At 38.1% G+C, this 20,015-nt stretch overlaps 1 protein-coding gene across 1 annotated transcript in view; it reads right to left on the bottom strand.

The window, feature by feature from the left end:
- PRIM2 (DNA primase subunit 2) overlaps positions 1 to 19,268 on the bottom strand; it is a 316,163-nt gene extending 296,895 nt beyond the window's left edge. The window contains exons 1-5 of the mRNA XM_090280494.1: positions 19,201 to 19,268; positions 18,118 to 18,278; positions 16,359 to 16,462; positions 12,368 to 12,447; positions 10,871 to 10,991 (exon numbers count right to left, since the gene is read on the bottom strand). Of these exons, the coding sequence (XP_090136620.1) occupies positions 10,871 to 10,991; positions 12,368 to 12,447; positions 16,359 to 16,462; positions 18,118 to 18,271 (459 nt within the window). The 5' untranslated portion in view covers positions 18,272 to 18,278; positions 19,201 to 19,268. The remainder of the gene's footprint in view (positions 1 to 10,870; positions 10,992 to 12,367; positions 12,448 to 16,358; positions 16,463 to 18,117; positions 18,279 to 19,200) is intronic.
- Positions 19,269 to 20,015: the final 747 nt, after the last annotated feature.

Raw genomic sequence — 20,015 nt, 5'->3', positions numbered from 1 at the left:
TACAATTTGTATGACAATAGCAGCACAATGGTAGGGGGAGAGAACAGAGCAGTGTGAGAGCAAGTTACTGTACACTATTAAAATTAACTGAGTGGTAATCCAACTAGATTGTTTTAAAATAAAAATGTTATTTGTAATTCCCAGGGAAACTACTAGGAAAATAAATCAGAAAATATAAGAAAATAAACAAATGATAAGGGACTTAAAAGGGCACAATAGAAAATACCTACTTAACAAAAAAGAGGTCAGTAATGGAGGACAGAACAAAAGAACCCTAAAATATACAGAAAATGAACAGTGACATAGCAGATGTAAATCCTAGCTTATCAATAATTACAATAAATACAAATGAATGAAATACTCCAATCAAAAGGAAGAGACTAGCAGATTGGATTTAGAAAAACATGATCCAACTACATGCTATCTACTAGAGACATACTTTAGAGTCAGATACAAATAGGCTGAAAGTAAAACCATGGGAAAAGATATATCACAGAAACAAACGTAAAGTATCTGGAATGGCAATCCTATTATCAGACAAAATAGATTTAAAATAAAATGTTACTAGAGATAAAGAGGAACATTTCACAATAATTAAAAGGTCAACCATCAAGAAGATGCATTTAATAACTATAGACACATATGCACATGCACCTAGAAAGAGCCCCAAAGTACATGAAGGAAAGCTAACAACTGAAGAAGAAACAGACAATTTAACAATAACTTCAATACCGTACTTTCAATAATGAATAGAAAAATAGGCAAAAGATCAACAAGGAAAAAGAAGACTTGAAAAACACTATAGACTAATTATACCTAACATACTATATCACTAGAACATGTCTACCAAAAGCAGCAAGTAAACACAAAGAACATTCTCCAGGATAGATCATATACTAGGCCATAAAATTAGACTTAATTTTAAAAGGATTAAATTCATATAAAATATGTTTTGATACTAAATATCAGTAATAGGAGGAAGTTTGAAAAATTAGAAAATATATAGAAATTAAACAGCACAGTCCTAATGACCAATATGTCAAAGAAGAAAAAAGGAAATACTTTCAAATGAATAAAAATGAAACACAACAAAGTAATGAACTGAATGAAATGAAACAACAGACTAAAATTCATGGAATGCATCTCAAGGAGTACTTGAAAGAAAATTTATAGCTCTAAACGCCTACATTTAAAAATGAAAAAACCACTTCAAGCCATGGCAGGTGTCACTCAGTTGGTTGGGCATCATATCACAAACCAAAAGTTCTCAAAGTTCTCCAGGTCACTTCCCAATCAGAGCACGTTCCTGGGTTGAGGGTTCGGTACAGTGCAAGAGTGCATGCAGAAGACAAACAATTGATGTTTTTCTCACATCAATGTTTCTCTTCTTCCCTTTCTCCCTCCCCTCCCCTCTCAATAAAAAATTCAAAAAATTAAAATAAAAAATAAAACACTTCAAATCAGTAACCAAACTTCACCTTAAGAAACTAGAAGAGCAAACCAAGCCCAAAGCAAGCAAAAGGAAGGAATAATAAAGATTGATATCTGACAAGACTAATGAATAGAAATTAGAGAAATAAGAAATAGACAAAGACTTCCAGTCAAGATGGCAGCACAGGTAAATACTGCTCACCTCCTCCCACAACATCAAAATCACAACTAAAATATTACACCAACCATCATACAGAACCATCAGAAATCAAGTTGAATGGAAGTCTGACAACTACAGATTAAAGAAACAACATCCATCCAGACTGGTAGGAGGGGTGGTAACACAGAACAGGCTGGTCCCACTGAAAGGCACCAGTGGCATACAGAGTGGAACTTAAGTGTCAGGCATGAAGACAAGAGCTAGGGAACAGAAAGGCAGGCAGAGGACATTGTCCCTTTTCTGAACCCTCCCCCCACAGAGCCAAGGAGCCAGCAAGCTGGAACCATATCTAAGACTCCATCAATCTGGCTAACAACATTTGCCCTACCCTGGAGATCCCCAGAGACTACCTCTTACCCAAAGTATGGGCACATCCAAGCTGCTTTTCCATATGAATGTCTGGTCTTGGCTCATGCTTCACAACTTCCTAAATCCTTTCAAACAAGCAACAGCTGGCCTCAGTGAACGCCCAGCCCCTGTACCTCTTGCTAAGTGGCCCCAGACATGGCATTAGCACAGCCAGCCTAGGTTCACAACTTGGCTTCTCCTGTCTCCTGGGAATCTCCAAGCCTAACACAAGGAACAGCCATCTCAGATTGCTTTATAGCTCAGGCAGGGTGGCCGTAAGCAGAACACAGGTTAGGGCTGGCCTTGGCCTGCACCACCTAGGAAACTCCAGAGCCTGCACACCGAATGGACAGCTAAAGACCACATAGGAGCACCACCACCCTGCCTCTGCACAGCTGATCCTCCATGGAAGGCAGAGGTTGGTGGTCAGTGGTCATAGCCCATCCATGCAGCTGACTGGCCTGGGTAAATCCCTCCCATTGACCTGCCAACAGCAACTAAGGCTCAACTATAAGAGGAGGGTGTACTAAGCCCACACAAAGGGTGCACCTCGAGTACCCAGCTTGGATGATAAGGGAGGCTGTGCCACTGGACCCTATAGGACACCTACTGTGTTAGGCCATGCTACCAAGACAAGGAGTCATAGCAGCTCTATCTCATACATAGAACCAACCTCAGGGAGGTTGCCAAAATGAAGAGACAAAGAAACACGGCCCAAATGAAAGAACAGATCAAAATTTTGGAAAAAGAACTAAACACAATGGAGATAAGCAATATATCAGATGCAAAGTTCAAAACACTAATTATAAGGATGCTCAAGTAACTTAGTGAGGACCTCAACAGCATAAAAAAGATCCGGTTAGAAATGAAGGATACACTAATTGAAATAAAGAACAACAGTAGAGTGAATGAAGCCAATAATCAAATCAATAATCTGCAACATAAGGAAGCAAAAAGCAACCAATCAGAACAACAAAAGAAAAAAGAATTCAAAAATAGAGGACAGTGTAAGCAGCCTCTGAGACATCTTCAAGCATTCCAACATTCTCATCATAGGGATGCCAGAAGGAGACAGGGAGGAGCAAGAAACTGAAGATCTATTTGAAAAAATAATGAAAGAAAACTCCCTGAATTTGGTGAAGGAAACAGACACACAAGTCCAGGAAGCACAGACAGTCCCAAACAAGATGGATGCAAAGAGGCCCACTCCAAGACACATCATAATTAAAATGCCAAAGGTTAAAGATAAAGAGAGCATCTTAAAAGCAGCAAGAGAAAAGCAGTTAGTTACCTAAAGGTGAATTTCCAAAGGACTGTCAGCTGATTTCTCAAAAGAAACTTTGCAGGCTAGAAGGGATTAGCAAGAAATATTCAAAGTCATGGAAAGTAGGGACCTATAGCCAAGATTACTCTACCCAGCAAAGATATGATTTAGAACTGAAGGGCAGATAAAGAGCTTCCAGACAAGAAAAAAACTAAAGGAGTTCATCATCACCAAATCATTATTATATGAAATGTAAAAGGGATTTACTTAAGAATAAGAAGATCAAAACTATGAACAATAAAATGGCAAAAGAATATAAATCAACAATTAGATCTAAAAAACAAACTACGTAAATAAGAAGTACAGAGACAGAATCATGGATACAGAGAGTTCTGATGGTTGCCAGATGGTAGGAGAGATGGGGAATGAGTGAGGAGGTGAGAGGATTAAGAAGTACAAATAGGTAGTTACCGAATAGCCATGGGGATGTAAAATACAGTATAGGAAATGGAGTAGCCAAAGAACCTATGCATGACCCATGGACATGAACAATGGTGTGGAGATTGCCTGAGGGAGTTGGGGGTGCTGGGTGGAAGGGGGCAAAGGTGGAAAAATTGGGACAACTGTAATAGCATAATCAATAAAATCTAATTAAGAAAGAAATAGACAAAAGAGAGAACAAAACCAAAAGTTAGTTATTTCAAAGAATCATCAAAATTACAGATCTCTACTTATATGACCAAATAAAACAGGAGATGACTTAAATTAGTAAAATAAGGGAAGACAGGACATTTTTACTGATCTTACAGAAATAAAAATTATAAGGGAATTCTATGAAAAACTGCAATTAGGTAACTTATATGAAATGGACAAATTTCTAGAAAACACAAATTACCAAAACTAACTCAAAAAGAACTAAAGAATTTAAGTAAATTTAAACAAGTAAATGATTTAGTAATTTTAAAACACCCCACAGCCCTGACTGGTCTGGCTCAGTTGGTTGGGCATCATCCTGCAAAGCAGAAGGTCGCAGGGTTGTTTCCTGGTCAGGGCACATGCCTGGGCTGCGGGTTTAGTCCCCAGTCACATTGGGTCTGAGAGGCAATTGATCAATGTTTCTCTCTCACATTGATGTTTTTCTCTCCCCTCTCATCTCTCTAAAAATAATAAATAAAATCTTATTTAAAAAAAAATAAAAGACATAAAGTGATGCCTAGAATAAATTCACTGTAAATTCCACCAAACATTTAAAGAATTAACACCAATCCAGAACAATGTTGTCAAAAAAACAAAAGAGGAGGAAATACTTCCCAACTCATCCAAAGAGACCAACATTATCCTGATATGAAAACCAGATAAACATCACAAGAAAACTAGATTAATATCGCTTAGCAATAAACACAGAAATCCTCCACAAAATACTAACAAATCAAATCTAGCACATATAAGAAGAATCATACAGTATGTATGGTCAAGGGGGCTTGATTCAAAGAATATCACAGTAAGGTCATTTTAACATCCAAAAGTCAGTTAATCAGCTAATGTAACATACCATATTAATAAAATAAAGGACAAAATCATATGATCGTCTCAACAGGTGTAGAAAAAGCATTTGGAAAAAAATCTAACACTCATGATGAAAATGCTTGACCAAATTTTATTTTTTTATTTTTATTTCTTAGAATGGACACAAAAAAATGTATTTATATTGCTCAATTATATTTTATAGGAAATTTTCTTAATCTGGTAAAGGGCGTCTACAAAAATTGCACAGCTGACATTATATGTCGTGGTAAAACACTGAATACTTTCCCCCCAAAATTAGAAACAAGACAAGTTTGTCTACTATTGCCACTTATATTCAATATATTACTGGGGAGCCTACCTAGGGAAATTAGAGAAAATTAAAGAAATACAAAGCATCCAGACTGCGAGGAATAAGGTTATCTAATGGTAAGAGACATAATTTCTTAAGGAATCAACTAAAAATTATTAGGACTAATAAACGACTTCTAAGCTCAATATATAAAAATCAACTGGGCTCCTGCACACAAGCAATAAACATTCCAAAATTGATATTAAAAAAAAAAACAAAAAACGTTTTGTAATGACATTAGAGAATAAAATAGGTATAAATTTAACAGAAGAAGTACACAATTTCGATTCACGAAAAATTTTTTAAATCTTAAAAAACAGAATAATAGCCCATATTCATGGATAAGGAGACTTAATATTAAGATGTCAATATTTCCCAAATTGATCTACATAGTCTCCACAAACCCAATCTAAATCCTAGCTTGCTTACTTGTAGAAACTGACAAGTTTATCCTAAAACAAGAAACAGCAAGGTGCCCAGAGTAGCCAGAATAATCTCCCAAAAAGGAGTGTTAGAGAATTCACACTTCTCAATTTCAAAACAGTTCAAAGGAATAAAAGTGAGAGGCCAGAAATAAACCAATTTATAGTCAACTATCTTTTGACAAGAGGCAAGACAATTCAATGAGGAGAGAACAGACACAAATGACACTGCATCAACTGGATATCCACATACAAAAGAATGAAGATGAATGCCTACTTCAAACCACTATACAGAAATTAACTCAAAATTGGACCACAGACCTAAATGTAAGAAAAACTATAAAACTTAGAGAAAACCCTCAGGTAAATATTCATGACCTTCCATTAGGTAATGCCTTCTTTGATCTCAATAGGAAAAGCACAAGTTACAAAAAAAGTACATAAATTACATCCAAATTAAAAACTTGTATTGCAAATGATACCATCAAAAATAATAATAAAAAGGAACTAATTTAAATAACCCATGGACATGTACAACGAGGTGGGGATTCACTGTGGGAGAAGGGGTGGGCTGGGTGGGGGGGACAAATGTAATAGAAAAACAATAAATAAATCAAAAATTTAAAAATATATATTTGACTAATAATAATAATAATAATAATAATAGAATGAGAACTCTCAGAAAGGGAGAAAATACTTGAAAATCATATAACTTACAATGGATTTGTATCCAGAGTATGTAAAGAGTTCTTAACACAACAAAAAAAGACAACTCAATTCTAAAATGAACAAAGGATTTGAATAGAAGTTTGTCCAAAGAGGATATACAAATAAGCAATAAGCACATGAGAGGATGTTCTAAGTCATTAGGAAAAGGCAAATCAAAACCACAATTACATATCATACCCACTAAAATGGCTATATTCGAAAAACAGATAACAATTGTTGGTGACAATGTGGAGAAACTGAAACCCTCATACACTGGTAAGATATATAATGATGCAGTCACTTCAGAAAACAATTTGGCGATTCCTCAAAAGTTTAAACACAGGATTAGTCCATGACCCAGTAATTCCATTCCCAGGTATATACCTAAAGAAATGAAAAGATATCCACACAAAAACTTATACACAAATATTCACCGCAGCATGATTCAAAACAGCCAAAAGGTGGAAAGAACCCAAATGTCAATCAAGAGCTAATAAAAATATTTGACAATAAAAAGCAATAAAGTACTGATGCATGCTACAACAGAGATGAAACTTGAAAATACTATTATGCTAAGTGCAATAAGCCAGTAACAAAAGATCACAGATACATGATCCATTTATATAAAATGTCCAGGTAGGCAAATTCACAGAGAAGAAAGTAGATTAGTGGTTGCCAAGGGATGAGAGAGGGAGAAATGAAGAGTGACTACTAATGGGTACAAGTTTCTTTCTTTAGGGTAATGAAATGTTCTAAAATTAGGTTGAGGTTATGGTTGCAAAATTCTGTAATTATACTAGAAACCAATGAATTGTACATTTTAAAACGGTGAATTTCAAAATATGTGAATTGTATCTCAATAAAGCTATTATTTAAAAAATTATACTTGTGATCTCATTTATATGTGGAATCTCAAAAAGTCGAACCATAGAGAGAGTAGAATGTTGGTTGCCAGGGGCTGTGGTGGAGAAAATGAGGGGATGTAGGTCAAAGGGTATAAACTTCTAACTATAAGAAGAGTAAGTTCCGGTGTTGGGAGAACTGGACAGGGACATGCAAAAAAATGAAACTAGACCACCAACTTACACCATACACCAGAATAAACTCAAAATGGATCAAAGACTTAAATGTAAGCCGTGATACCATAAAAGTCCTAGAGGAAAAAATAGGCAGGAAAATTTCAGATATCCCACGTAGCAACATTTTCACTGATATATCTCCTAAGGCAAGGGAAATAAAGGAAAGAATAAACAAATGGGACTACATCAAACTAAAAAGTTTCTGCTCAGCTAAAGAAAACATCAGCAAGATGAAAAGGAAACCAACCATATGGGAAAATATATTCGCCAATGACATCTCAGACAAGGGATTGATCTCCAAAATATATAAAGAACTCATACGACTCAACACCAAGAAGACAGACAACCCAATTAAAAAATGGGCAAAGGACCTGAACAAACACTTCTCCAAAGAAGACATACAGAGGGCCCATGGACATATGAAAATATGCTCAACATCACTAGCCATCAGAGAGATGCAAATAAAAACCACAATGAGATACCACCTCACACCAGTCAGAATGGCCATAATCAACAAATCAACAAACAACTTGTGCTGGAGAGGATGCGGAGAAATGGGAACCCTGGTGCATTGCTGGTGGGAATGCAGACTGGTGCAGCCACTATGGAAAACAGTTTGGAATTTCCTCAAAAAACTAAAAATGGAACTGCCTTTTGAACCAGCAATTCCATTACTGGGATTATATCCGAAAAATCCTGAAACACCAATTCAAAAGAACCTATGCACTCCAATGTTCATAGCAGCACTATTTACAATAGCCAAGTGCTGGAAACAACCTAAATGCCCATCTGTAGATGAGTGGATCAAAAAACTGTGGTACATTTACACAATGGAGTTCTATGTAGCAGAAAGAAAGAAGGAACTTCTACCATTTGCAACAACATGGATGGAACTAGAGAGAATTATGCTTAGCGAAATAAGCCAGGCAACGAAAGAAAAATACGTTATGCTGTCACCTATTACAGGAAACTAATGAACAACACAAACAAATGAGCAAAATTGAACCAGAGGGCATAAGCCTATGACCGCATTACCTGAGTGATTGTCTGTACGCATAAGCCTCACTTAATCCTCTCTGCAGCGCTGCCTCCGGAGACTCAACAGTTTGGCTGAACTAAATGGCTGAGTTGGTGAAGAATGGGGTGGTCTGTGGGCTTCACTTTAAAACTGAATTCTCTTTTCTATCCTAATGGCTTGGACAGAAAGGGCCCAGAGGTCTGAGAGGGGGGAAACATAAACTATTTCCCTCAGCCCAAACTAAATAAAATGGGCAAAAGGGTTTTGGACAGGAGAGATGTGCCTAGCACACCTTCCTCCAAAGAAGCCCTTTTTTTTTTTTTTTTTTTTTTTCTCCTAATGTGGAACATTGAAAAATTAATCCCTGCCTTTTGCCACCTAGTAGTTATGGATTGAATGATGCTTTTTAACCCTTTTTGCCAAATCTGTTGCCCCCAGAACACAACAAGGATGCCAGCCTGCTAAACCAAGCACGCCGTTGTCCGGAGACAGCCAACTGACCTGGAGTCTGCATGATCCTTCCCCATGTGGGAAGGCCACCCTCCCCTCCACACCCCCACTCTTATTAGGGATTTCTGGACCCAAGGGTAGGTAGGACGACGACCATGTCCAGCTTGAAGCAGCTAGAGGAGCTTGAGACCTTCGCCCATTGTCCTTTACAAGATTACAAAGGGTCTTAATATCTGAGAGGGAGGGATAGTTATTTTTTACGAACCATGGGTATGGACTTGGGGGGGGATGCTGGGGGAGGGAGATACTGGGTGGAGGGGAGTAAGGGGGAAAAAATTGGAACTACTGTAACAGCATAATCAATAAAATATATTTAAAAAAAAAAAAAAAAAAAAAAAAAAAAGAAGAGTAAGTTCCAGGGATCCAATGTACCATGTAGTGACTCTAGTTTATAATGCTGTACTGGATACTAACTAGAAAGTTGCTACGACAGATTTTAAATGTTCTCACTATAACGACAACAAAATGGTAATTATGTGAGGTAAAGGATGTGTTAACAACCTTATTAGGGTAAACATTTCACAATTTATATGTGTATCAAATCACCACATTGTGCACCTTAAACTTACACAATGTTACATGTTAATTAGGTCTTAATATAACTGGGAGGTGGGGGATATACCATGTAATACTTTATTTATATAAAGTTCAAAAACAGACAGAATATATGATATTAAAAGTCAGGACAGTGGTTACTTTTAGGTGGGAGACAGGAGCCGGTGAATTGGAGGAGGCACAAGGGCACACAGGGTTAGAGCAATGTTCTATTTCTTAACCCTGATGATGCTTACTTTGTGATACTTCATAGAGCTATACACTTATGATTTGTGCAATTTCCTGTATACATCATATATCAGTTTTAAATGTGTTTTTAAAAAGAAACGCTGTTTTTGCTTTAAAGTATACTTACCAACATGTTAAGCTACTCTAGAATAAAGAATAAATCTCAAAGACACTTTTTCTCTATGGCATAATAAAATCAATAATGTCAATAATGGCAAAAATATAAATTATTTTTAATATGAAAGGATAAATTGACTATAATTGGTATCAGCAATAATGAACTTCACAAAGGATCAAAGTTAAAAGCAAAGTGGAAAATGCATGGGGTTTGGGTGAGATGGTCCTGGGCTTGACACTTTTTTCTATGCCTGGGCTGACGTTATTCAGAACCTCCTGGGGCCCTTATGAAAATGAGAGAAAGTGTGGAAAGTGCCTCCCTAGCGCATCATAGATATTAAATGTCTACAAGTATTTGTTTACTTCCCTTCATGCAATCTCTCTTTTCCAACTCAATAACCCACACTGATTCTTACATCTTCCACTTCTCAGATATAACGTAGTTTATCTACTCCAGTCTTTTTATTTTGGCCTCAAGTCACCCATTCTACCACCCAAGTAAAGGCTCAACCAGTCCTACTACCATTCGACTGCTCTAAGTCTTCCCAAGCAGGATTATTCATCTTTCCGACTGTAGCACAGAGCCAGCTAAAGGACATAAATTCTATTTCCACTGACAATGCTTATCCCCGCTACGCATGTCCCAGACACCTCCTTTTACTATCATTACTATATGCAAATCATTCAGATTTCTCTGCAAAGTTATTTTCAAAACTATTCATATTTTACTGACAACTGACTTTTAAAATAAAGTATGAATCCCTCTAAACTTCAATATTAACTTTAAACTTTTGGCCTAGAAGATTCTGGTTAAAGATGAACTTTTATAAATTAAATCTTTTTGCGCTTTCACTAATCGTATATTTAAGAAAGCAACTATTATAAATGTGAGGCCTTTCTTCTAGTGAAGAAAAGGGAAAGGTTCATTGTCAGGCAAAACCAATAGTCAGTGTCTCAGACAGATACTTAGGGAGAAGATGTAACAAGAACAAATGCCACACAGCAACACTAGCACATCAGGTGGGATGAATGCTAGCACTTAGGGAGGGATGAATAGTGAAAACAATTGGAAATCACTGTAAAAATATACTTACAGCTTCAAACTGCAAATGACTGTCCTTTAAAAAATCTTGAATTTTGTCCTTGGGTAAAATACTGAATCGAAATCGAAGGAGATCCATTTCTTGCTGAATGAACCAACGTCTAAGATCATCACTGAAATGGAGACAGGAAATTTTTAAGTATAAATGATAAGTCCAATGATTATTTTAAAAGTCCACTGATTATTAAATTCAAGAAGTTTCTATGAAACAATTCAAGCATGACCAAGATGCCAAGGCACAGAAGTGAAAAGTGCTCTATTATGATAAAGAGAGTATGACTACCACACACCACAATCTTCCAGAGATGGATTAAGCAGGGGGGGGAGAGAGGTGTAATTAACAGAAAAGTAAAAGAATTAAATACAGAATACTTCAAGCCTAGCTTCATTATTATCAAATAACATAAAAGAAAATAGTTCACTGAATTTAATGTGACTGCAAAACAGTCAATTACATTAGAATATAAGGTGTTACTTCCATCTAAGGTGGTTTCATCTATGCCAAATAAATCTGAATTTTATAAAGGTAAATTTATCTTTGAATAGATTATAATCAGATAAACTTCGCAATATAACATTTGCTTACAGCTTTATTGTTTATAATTTCACAAAATTTAATATGCACAGTACACTTCAATTTTTAAAAAGCCAACATACAAATACAGTATATTAATTTACAAGACAGACAGACCCATAATCAGCATTATTGTTGTTATATAATTATGCTACCACGTGTAAAATATGATTTAGTTTTTTCCAAAGTGGCTTTCACATTGTCAGCAATTCATTTACTGCATAAACTGCATATTCTTATTTATAAAAGAAAATCTATAGGACCAAAGCTGGTCAATAATTTCTCAGTTATTATCTTGGGATAGTTAACGAGTCAACATTCACATTTGATAAGCCTATTCGTAAAAAGAAACAGAAAAGAAACTTATACGTATGCTATTTTGCCAATATTAATACAGGAAAAAAAATTTTTAATAAAAGGCAACTAACTCCTTTCCCTCTGGGTGGCACTATTGACTTACAAGAACCCAACTACCACAGGAAATTATCTTAATCTAATGATTAGCAACCCATACATCTCAACTTCTAAAAGCCTATACTGAATTCAAGAGTGAATTTGATTCATTATTTTTATATATATTACCACTTTCTTCTGAAAAAAATGGTATCAAAAGTCCTCTTCTTAATGAAATCCCCTCCAACTTTAAATCACAAATGAAGAGACTCTCCCATAAAGGTGAAGTATTTCAACAGGCAAAATTTTGCAATAGGATTTTTTTTATTTTTATTTTTTTTGTGTGTGTGTATTTAATAGTAAACAACTTGTTTCATACAATTCACTGCAACAGTGTTTAACTCACAAACCACTGGTTTCTGGTGTTGTTCTGAGGTTTCCTATGCATGTTACCTTTCCATGTACCAATTCACAACCCGAGACATCAGATTGGACAATGAGAGTATATAATTGTGTACTCACGACTGGCAATAAGCAAGGCGCAAAATAAAGTGAGAAATGTGATCTCTTCTTCGTGCTTCATATTCATCTTCTAAGTTTTCCTTAAAAGTAACAGTATATGAATAAAATAAATGCATTAGAATAGTAAAAGACATAAAAAAGTACTGAGTCAGCATAAGCCAATGTAAAGTAAAAATTTCAAACATAAAAATCATAATATGCTTTCCAGGATAATTATCATTTTATTTAAGTCAGCAATGGGGTAAAATTGAGAACTGAACTCATCTCAGCAAAACTTCTTGGGTTTGAATCCCATTATTTTCCTCCTATCAACTCTTCTCTTACCTTTCTTTTTTTTCTAATTTTTAATCCTCACACAAAGATATGTTTATCGGTTTTAGAAAGGAAAAGGGGGAAGGAAGGAGGGGCAAGAAACATTGATGTAAAAGAGAAGTATCAATCAGTTACCCTCCTCCACCACCATACACACCTAGACAGGGGATCAAACTCACAACCTAGGTATGTGCCCTGACTGGGATCTGAACCCAAAACGGTCCAACCAAATATGCCACCTGGCCAGGGCTTAACTTTCTTTTTTATCCAGAATAGACCCAGGGTACGAACCGCTTCAACAACTTCTTACATCAACCCTCAACTTCTTGTTTTCCAACCTTCTGGCAAAAACTAGATCCTAAATTAATCTACAGCTATCCTCCGCAGTCCTATTTCAAAATGCCAAGAACCTCTGAAGAAAAAATACACAACTTTGGGAATCTGGAATATTAAAAAATCACATCCTCTAACCTCAGCTGGATCTTTACCAACACTAAGGAAATCTTATCCAGTCCAAAATAGTAAAAGCAAACATGTCTTGTGCACTTATGAGGTACCAGGCACTATAAAGCATTTTTAATCTAGTAACCCATTTAATCCTTAAAAAAAAAAAAACCTGTGAGGTAGACTCTGCTATGAATCCCTGTTTTAAAGATGAGGAGCCCTGGCTGGTGTGGATCAATGGATTGAGCACTGGCCTGTGAACCAAAGGGTCACTGGTTCGATTCCCGGTTGGGGCATGTGCCTGGGTTGCTGGCCGGGTCCCCAGTTGGGGGTGCTCAAGAAGCAACCATATATTGATGTTTCTGTCCCTCTCTTTCTCCCCTGCTTCCCCTTTCTCTAAAAATAAATAAACAAAATATTAAAAAAAAAAAAAAAAAAAAAAAAGATGTCCGGAATGTGAGGCACAGGGAAGTTATGTAACTTGTCCAGGGTCACAAAACTTTTAAGCAGCAGAGCTGGGATTTGACACATAATCATCTTTGTTTTCATTTCTTAGAAAAGCTGTTTCGGTCTTCACTGTTGGCCCAAACTTCCTATCACACCACCTTCCCCTTCTCTCTTGGCTGATGACTTTACCTGCCAGGCTGACTTCTGCTCCCAGTTTCTGTGTCCACACGCCATGTTGCCTTCCTCTCCCTCTCCACAGACAGAGCACCTCCCCATCCCCCTACAAAAAGCTAATTCCCATACCTAAACCCTGCAACCCATCTGTGCCTGCCTCCTAAGGACCATGATTTATCAAATGCTCTCTCAAAGTATCTTCAAGCTCCTTCTCTTTCCCTTCTAGATCTTTCTGTTCAGCTTATAAATGTTTAACTATGTTCTGTCATCTAAGTGCGTGTATATATACATATGTGTGTCTTCACTACAACTTCCTCTATATTCAGGTCTACTTCGCCTGTCCTTCCAGCTAAACATCTAAAAGAATGCACATTCCATCTCCACCTCTCGGCCTCCCTCCTCCAGCCACTGTCTTCACTCGGTCTTCTACTGTACAAAGAGTCCACGCAGTTAATAAATCAATGGATTCCATATAACTCATCTTACATGATCTATCCAAAGCTCCTGAAACTGTTTGAATCTTGGCTCCACTATTGACTGTCTCATGAGCTTGGGAAACTTATTTAGCCTATCTGTACCTCAGGATCCTCATCTATATAACAGGGATAAAAATAGCATAAGACTGTTGTCTGGATCACATGGATTAATATATGCAATGGACTCAGGACAAACTCTCAGGCATCGTAAGAATAATAGAAATGTTTGCTGTTGTCATTCCAACAATATCAGTATTAATATCACTTACCAATTTGTGTCTTAGGATTTTTTCAAATCAATTAACATAGTTCTTCACATCTTGATAGTATCAGCCTTTTTGATATATATTTATGGTGAACATTTCCTACAGTTTGATGACTGCAAAAATTTTTGTAATTTTTTTAGACACACAATTTTATATTTTTAGAGTCAAATCTTTAGATTTTCTTCTTTGTAATTTATCATATTTAGTTTCTTTTCCTATACAGATATCATGTAAATGTTCTTATGGTCTGTGCTCTAGGTTTTTTCAGGCAGCTCTCAGGTTTTCTGGTACCTTTGGCGGGTGGCCAAGCAGCTCCTTCCCACACTCCACCGATTCTACTTCAACTGAAATACAGGCATTTCTCACATTCTGTCCTCCATCACTTTCTCTTCTCACTCAAATATTTTCCTACAGCACTCTCACCTACTCCTGATAATTCCAACATTCCCCTTAAATCTACACTCCTACTCCAGATGTTTCCTAAGTCCAGACCTATATGTATATCCAATTGTCCATCATACATCTCCCCAGACCCCTCATGTTCATGTGTAGAACTAAAGTCAACATCTTCCTACTGTCTTGCTTCTCCTCCTATGTATCACAAAAATATCACCACCATCCACCTTCTTGTCCTAACTAGAAACCTGGGCGTCACTCATAACTCTTCTCTCTGTCTTTTTGCTGCAACCAGTCACTAAAATCTTTTTGTTTTACCTTCTTAATATTTCTTCAATCAGTCTTCTTTTCACCATTCAATTTACTCCCAGCATTTCCAGACTCTTAATGGTTTTCTTCCTACCAGATATGAGCCTATATCAACCTGCTGTTAAGTCATCTTCCCAAAATAAAAATCAAATCACATCCATCAAGTAGCAACTCCAGCACTATCTCCTGTAGGAAGCCTTCCCAAACCACTCCAATCTGAACTGGGTGGTTATTTGTGCTACTGGAGTTCCTAAGCACACATCCAGTAAGAGCATTCACCATCCTGTACTGCACAGGGCACACGCGGTAGTGTCTGGAAACATCTCCTGGGTAGAAACCAAGAATGCTATTGAGCATCCTACAATGCACATAACAGTCCCTGCAACAAGGCATTAGCTCTCCCAAAATGTCAACAGTCCCTAGGTTGAAAACACTGTCGTATGACAGTCATCTGACTACATGTCAATCACCCCTAGCAGACTGTACATACATTTAGGCAAAGTCTCGTCGTCGGCAGCCGTCCGTCTCGAGAGACGATGGTGTAGCTTCTTAAGAGTCTATCTGCACCGCCGAGAATGGCTGTGCAGTCCAACTCGGGAGTGACATGGTATCTGTCTCCTCCCGTGTTGAATCGACATCTTGCGATGATGCTGGAGTGTCCTCTCCAGTGAAGCTGAAGCTACAGAGCCTGGGCAGGGTGATATGGAGGGTCTGCTGTTGCCCATGCAGCAGACCCCCCCACTCTTCGCAGCTGAAGGGTCCAAGGGAAAGACGGAGTCAATACAGCTTGGCTTCAGGTGCGCCGCAGGAGTTGCCGGTGTTGACTACAACGTCAAACCGCCTTAGGGACTCCGGCTCCGGATTTTCTGTCGGGGTTTACTCCCTTAGCCTTTCCCCTGAAGAGGTATGCCGCAAGGCAGCAGAGGTTTTTTGGAGTCAGAGTTTTCCTTCTCTGATGTGCCCTGACTGGAAGATCGAACCAGTGACACTTAGCTCGCAGGCCGACGCTCAATCCACTGAGCCAAACCAGCCAGGGGTATAGGCAAAGTCTACACTGTATTAATCTGTATGAAAGCCCTGTGCCTAATATAAGTCCTTTTTCACAACTGATTCTCAGTAAATGAGTATATAGAAATTGAAGGAATATTTTTTCCCTCTTTTACTCACTCTGTAAGAAAACTTGACCTTTCGAATCTCAGTCTCCAGCTTACTCTGGTATTGCTCCGATCCTTTCACAAAGCTCACACCAAGATTTTCAACTGCTTTTAGCACTACAAAAGATCGTTTTTTTCATCAAAGAAGAACATATAAATGCAAGATAATTTTTAAAAACTAAATTCAAGACATAAGATCTATGAATAACAATTCCATAATTACTTGTTTATAAAAGATGACAAGTCATAAGTTAATTTCTGCAAATACAATATGTACAAGGTCTGTCCAGAAGGTATCCAGCCATGTAATATGAAAAATAGAGACATTTATTGAAGATACAAGATACAAGAAACATTGTACACAGGACAATAATGCCTCAGTCCCCTTTAAAGTAGATACCTTGGGACCTCACACAGTTCTCCTAATCACCATCAGCTGTCCCATCAAATTTTCCTGAATCTGATCGGTGGTCTGAAATCTCTTCCCTTTCAAAGGCGATTTTAGTTTTGGGAAAAGCCAGAAATTGCAAGGCGCCAAATATCGACTGTAGGGGAGCTGAGTCACCTGGGTGATTTAATGTTTCACCAAAAAACTCTGCACAAGACATGATGCATGAGCAGGTGCATTGTTGTGATGAAGCTGCCAATCACCAGATGCCCATAGCTGCAGCAGATTCATTGCCCTACTGGCTTAGTCAATTTGAATGCGATGGCCACACAGCACACATGCTCACTCAATGGCATCTACTGCCTCCACTGACTAGTAAAGTGAAGTCATCATTGTTCATGCATGCACATTCCATACATTCCAGTCCACTGTTCTTGGCTGCCAGTTACTATCGATGTCGTGCAAACCGTTCTCATTATATTAACAATGGCTGGACTTCTTTCAGACAGACCTTGCAAATTATATATGTCTATAAGAGGATAACCTCCTTTCATATGCAGAAAATATTGATGTCCCACAGCATAATCTAATACCAAAGACTGTCAACTAAATGGTCATAATCACTGCTATACTGAGCCACTGTGGTTGAGGAATAGAAAAGAAGAAAAAATTAAGCTCCCCTTGTTTGCATCCCTTATGTGGAGCTGTCTGTTAGGAAATCTGCTTCATTCACAGACTCATCAGAAAGATAGCCCTTGCTTTCTGATGAAGCACAGAAGAAGACACAATAGTGAAGAAGCAGAGCCCTCCAATCATCCAATGCACCGTTCTGAATCTTGTTTAAAATTTCCTAAAACCCTTTGTCAATCCTTCAGATGAATTTTTCTTCCCTCAATACAAAAAGAGGCATCTCTGAATTGAAGAATTAAAAACCTCTCAGATGAGTCCTGAACATAAACCCATGCCCCTCAGTTGCCTCATTATGGTATACCAAAGCAAATAAATTATCTCCCCACCCCCCGCCACTCCCGCCCCTGTCCTGCTCCTTTTCTGGCTATCACCATCTCCACTAGCTTTAGCCACCACCACTACTAGAGCCCTTAAAATACTTAATCATAATTATTACTTTGGAGGCCTGTAGCCACGTAGTATAATACAGCTTCATCAAAGAAGAGAATTACATTATCCATCTCAAAATCCCTACCACCTAGAGAACAGTGGACACAATAAATATGAACTATACAGTAAATAAATGAATAGCAAATCCTCAATAAACACTTGTTGAATGGACTGCTTAATAAAGGAAATAAATTACCATACTCATTCTCACAAAGTATAAGCGAGGGACTCAAGAATATGTAAATTCTAATTCAATATCACTCACATTTAACTCTGTCGATAGCCAAGTTTTCAAACTCTAACAAAGATACATTTTCAGTAGGTGGCTGCAAATAAAACTGAACGCTGTGAGGGTAGCAAGCATTCCTCTGATCACCTGCCAACTTCAGTTTCTTCCTCCTTGCTCCAGAAAACTGCATTGTTCCCCTATAAGAAAGCACATGAAAAGGTTGAAATGACGGAAACTGGAGTTGAATAGAAAACAACAAACCAAAAACATAAACAAAAAAAAAAAAAAAATAGTAACTCCACACGCACAGAAAAAAAAAAATTGCTTCACTTCAAGGGCATACACAAAGTGTTAATAGTGGATATCCCTGGGCGATATCTTTCTGTATTTTCCAGGTTTTCTACAATTCACCTGTAACAGTTTTGTAATTGGTAGTGGGGGAGGAGGCGATGGTAGAGAAGACGCAAGTGGTGATGCTAACTTCCAGCCACAGGAGTCAAGTGATGTTGCCCGCTGACTACAGAGGTCTGTGGACCACCGTCCTTAGATCCCTGAGGTCCCAAGAGTTAAGATGAAGTTTAAGCGGGCTGTAATCCTGAACTCGCCGGAAAGCGCGGTAGGTACTATATAACAAGAAACTTAATGGACCGAGTCCAGATATTCACTTCCTATCTTAATGACCCAGGGAAACAAAGCAACTGTCTTTTTTTTTTTTTTTTTTGGATGTAAGACAACTTTATTTCTAATATTTTCATTTACAAACAATGTCTCAATGAATAATTTATATATGTGTCATTTTGGAGAAGTGTGTGCATGTAATAAAACAACTGTCTTTTGAATCCAGTCTTTCAGAACTCCTTTTAGGCAGCATCCACACGTTCCTTATAAAAATTCCCACCCCCGATCCTCCCCCGACCCTCCTTGGGCGAAGCTGTCTCTACTGAAATAACTCACTGGCAACTGAGTCTCTGCCCCAAAAAACACAACCAATAACCAATACCCGAGCCACATCAATCCTTCTGCTCCCACTACCTGCTAAGTGCTCTCCCTTCTTTCTCGACTTACAAGCGTCAACACCAGCATTGCTGTCTCTCCTAAATCCACAGGAATGTCTCTTACCTGTAACCACACAAAAAGCGCAGACACAGACGCTGACAGCCGGGTTTCCCGGTGGCGGGAGATTTCACTTGAACAGGAAGCGGAAATGGCTGACAGAAGTCCCGCCCCCGAACGTCCCGCCCACGCAGCGCAGGCTATTAGCTGGCCGAGGGAGCGCACCTGAAAGCCTGCAGAGTGTGAAGGTAGTTGGTAGCTTTTGAAGGTGGTCAAGGGAATGCTGGAATGTTAATAGCAAAAATTTCCACATTTTATAGATGAAAAAACAATAGCTAAAAGATCATCGTTAGTTTGTCCCCCTATGTACAATGCGCATCTGCCCGCATCCTCCACCCCGCCCCACCCTTCCCGCATAGTGAGCGCCCAGAAAAATATCTGAAATTAGCTAGAATGAACGCACGGGCGCAAAAGTCGCTCTGAGATCTACAGCAATTAGGAGAAATCAGACTCAAAGGGAAGAAATAGATGTAGAAGAAATGGAAAGCGCTGGGGAGAAAGTGGATCTCGAACTGCAGACTCTTTAAGAAGAGGCAGGTAAGAGCCACGCCAGCTCGGTGGTCAGCAGGGTTTTCAAGAGCTGGAAATAAAGCACACTTGTGGCCTCTAGGAGGCGTTTCTCACTTAACAAAAGTGGCTGAGGAAGTCTCTAGTGAAGGTAGTCATTGGAGGTAAAGACCGCTTTGAAATGTTCAACTTTTTAGAATAAAAAGTATATTGAAATAGTATCAAGCTTCAAAGCACCTACCCAGCATTGACCAAACTGTGGGTGGCACTGACCTCTGTATCATGATGTGTTGTTCTAAGTGATTTACATGCCA

Source organism: Furipterus horrens, unplaced genomic scaffold, assembly GCF_987537825.1.
Source record: "Furipterus horrens unplaced genomic scaffold, mFurHor1.1.pri manual_scaffold_6, whole genome shotgun sequence".
Classification (NCBI taxonomy): Eukaryota; Metazoa; Chordata; class Mammalia; order Chiroptera; family Furipteridae; genus Furipterus; species Furipterus horrens.
Note: the sequence above shows the minus strand (reverse complement) of the source record. Positions and strands in the feature narration are given on the sequence as shown.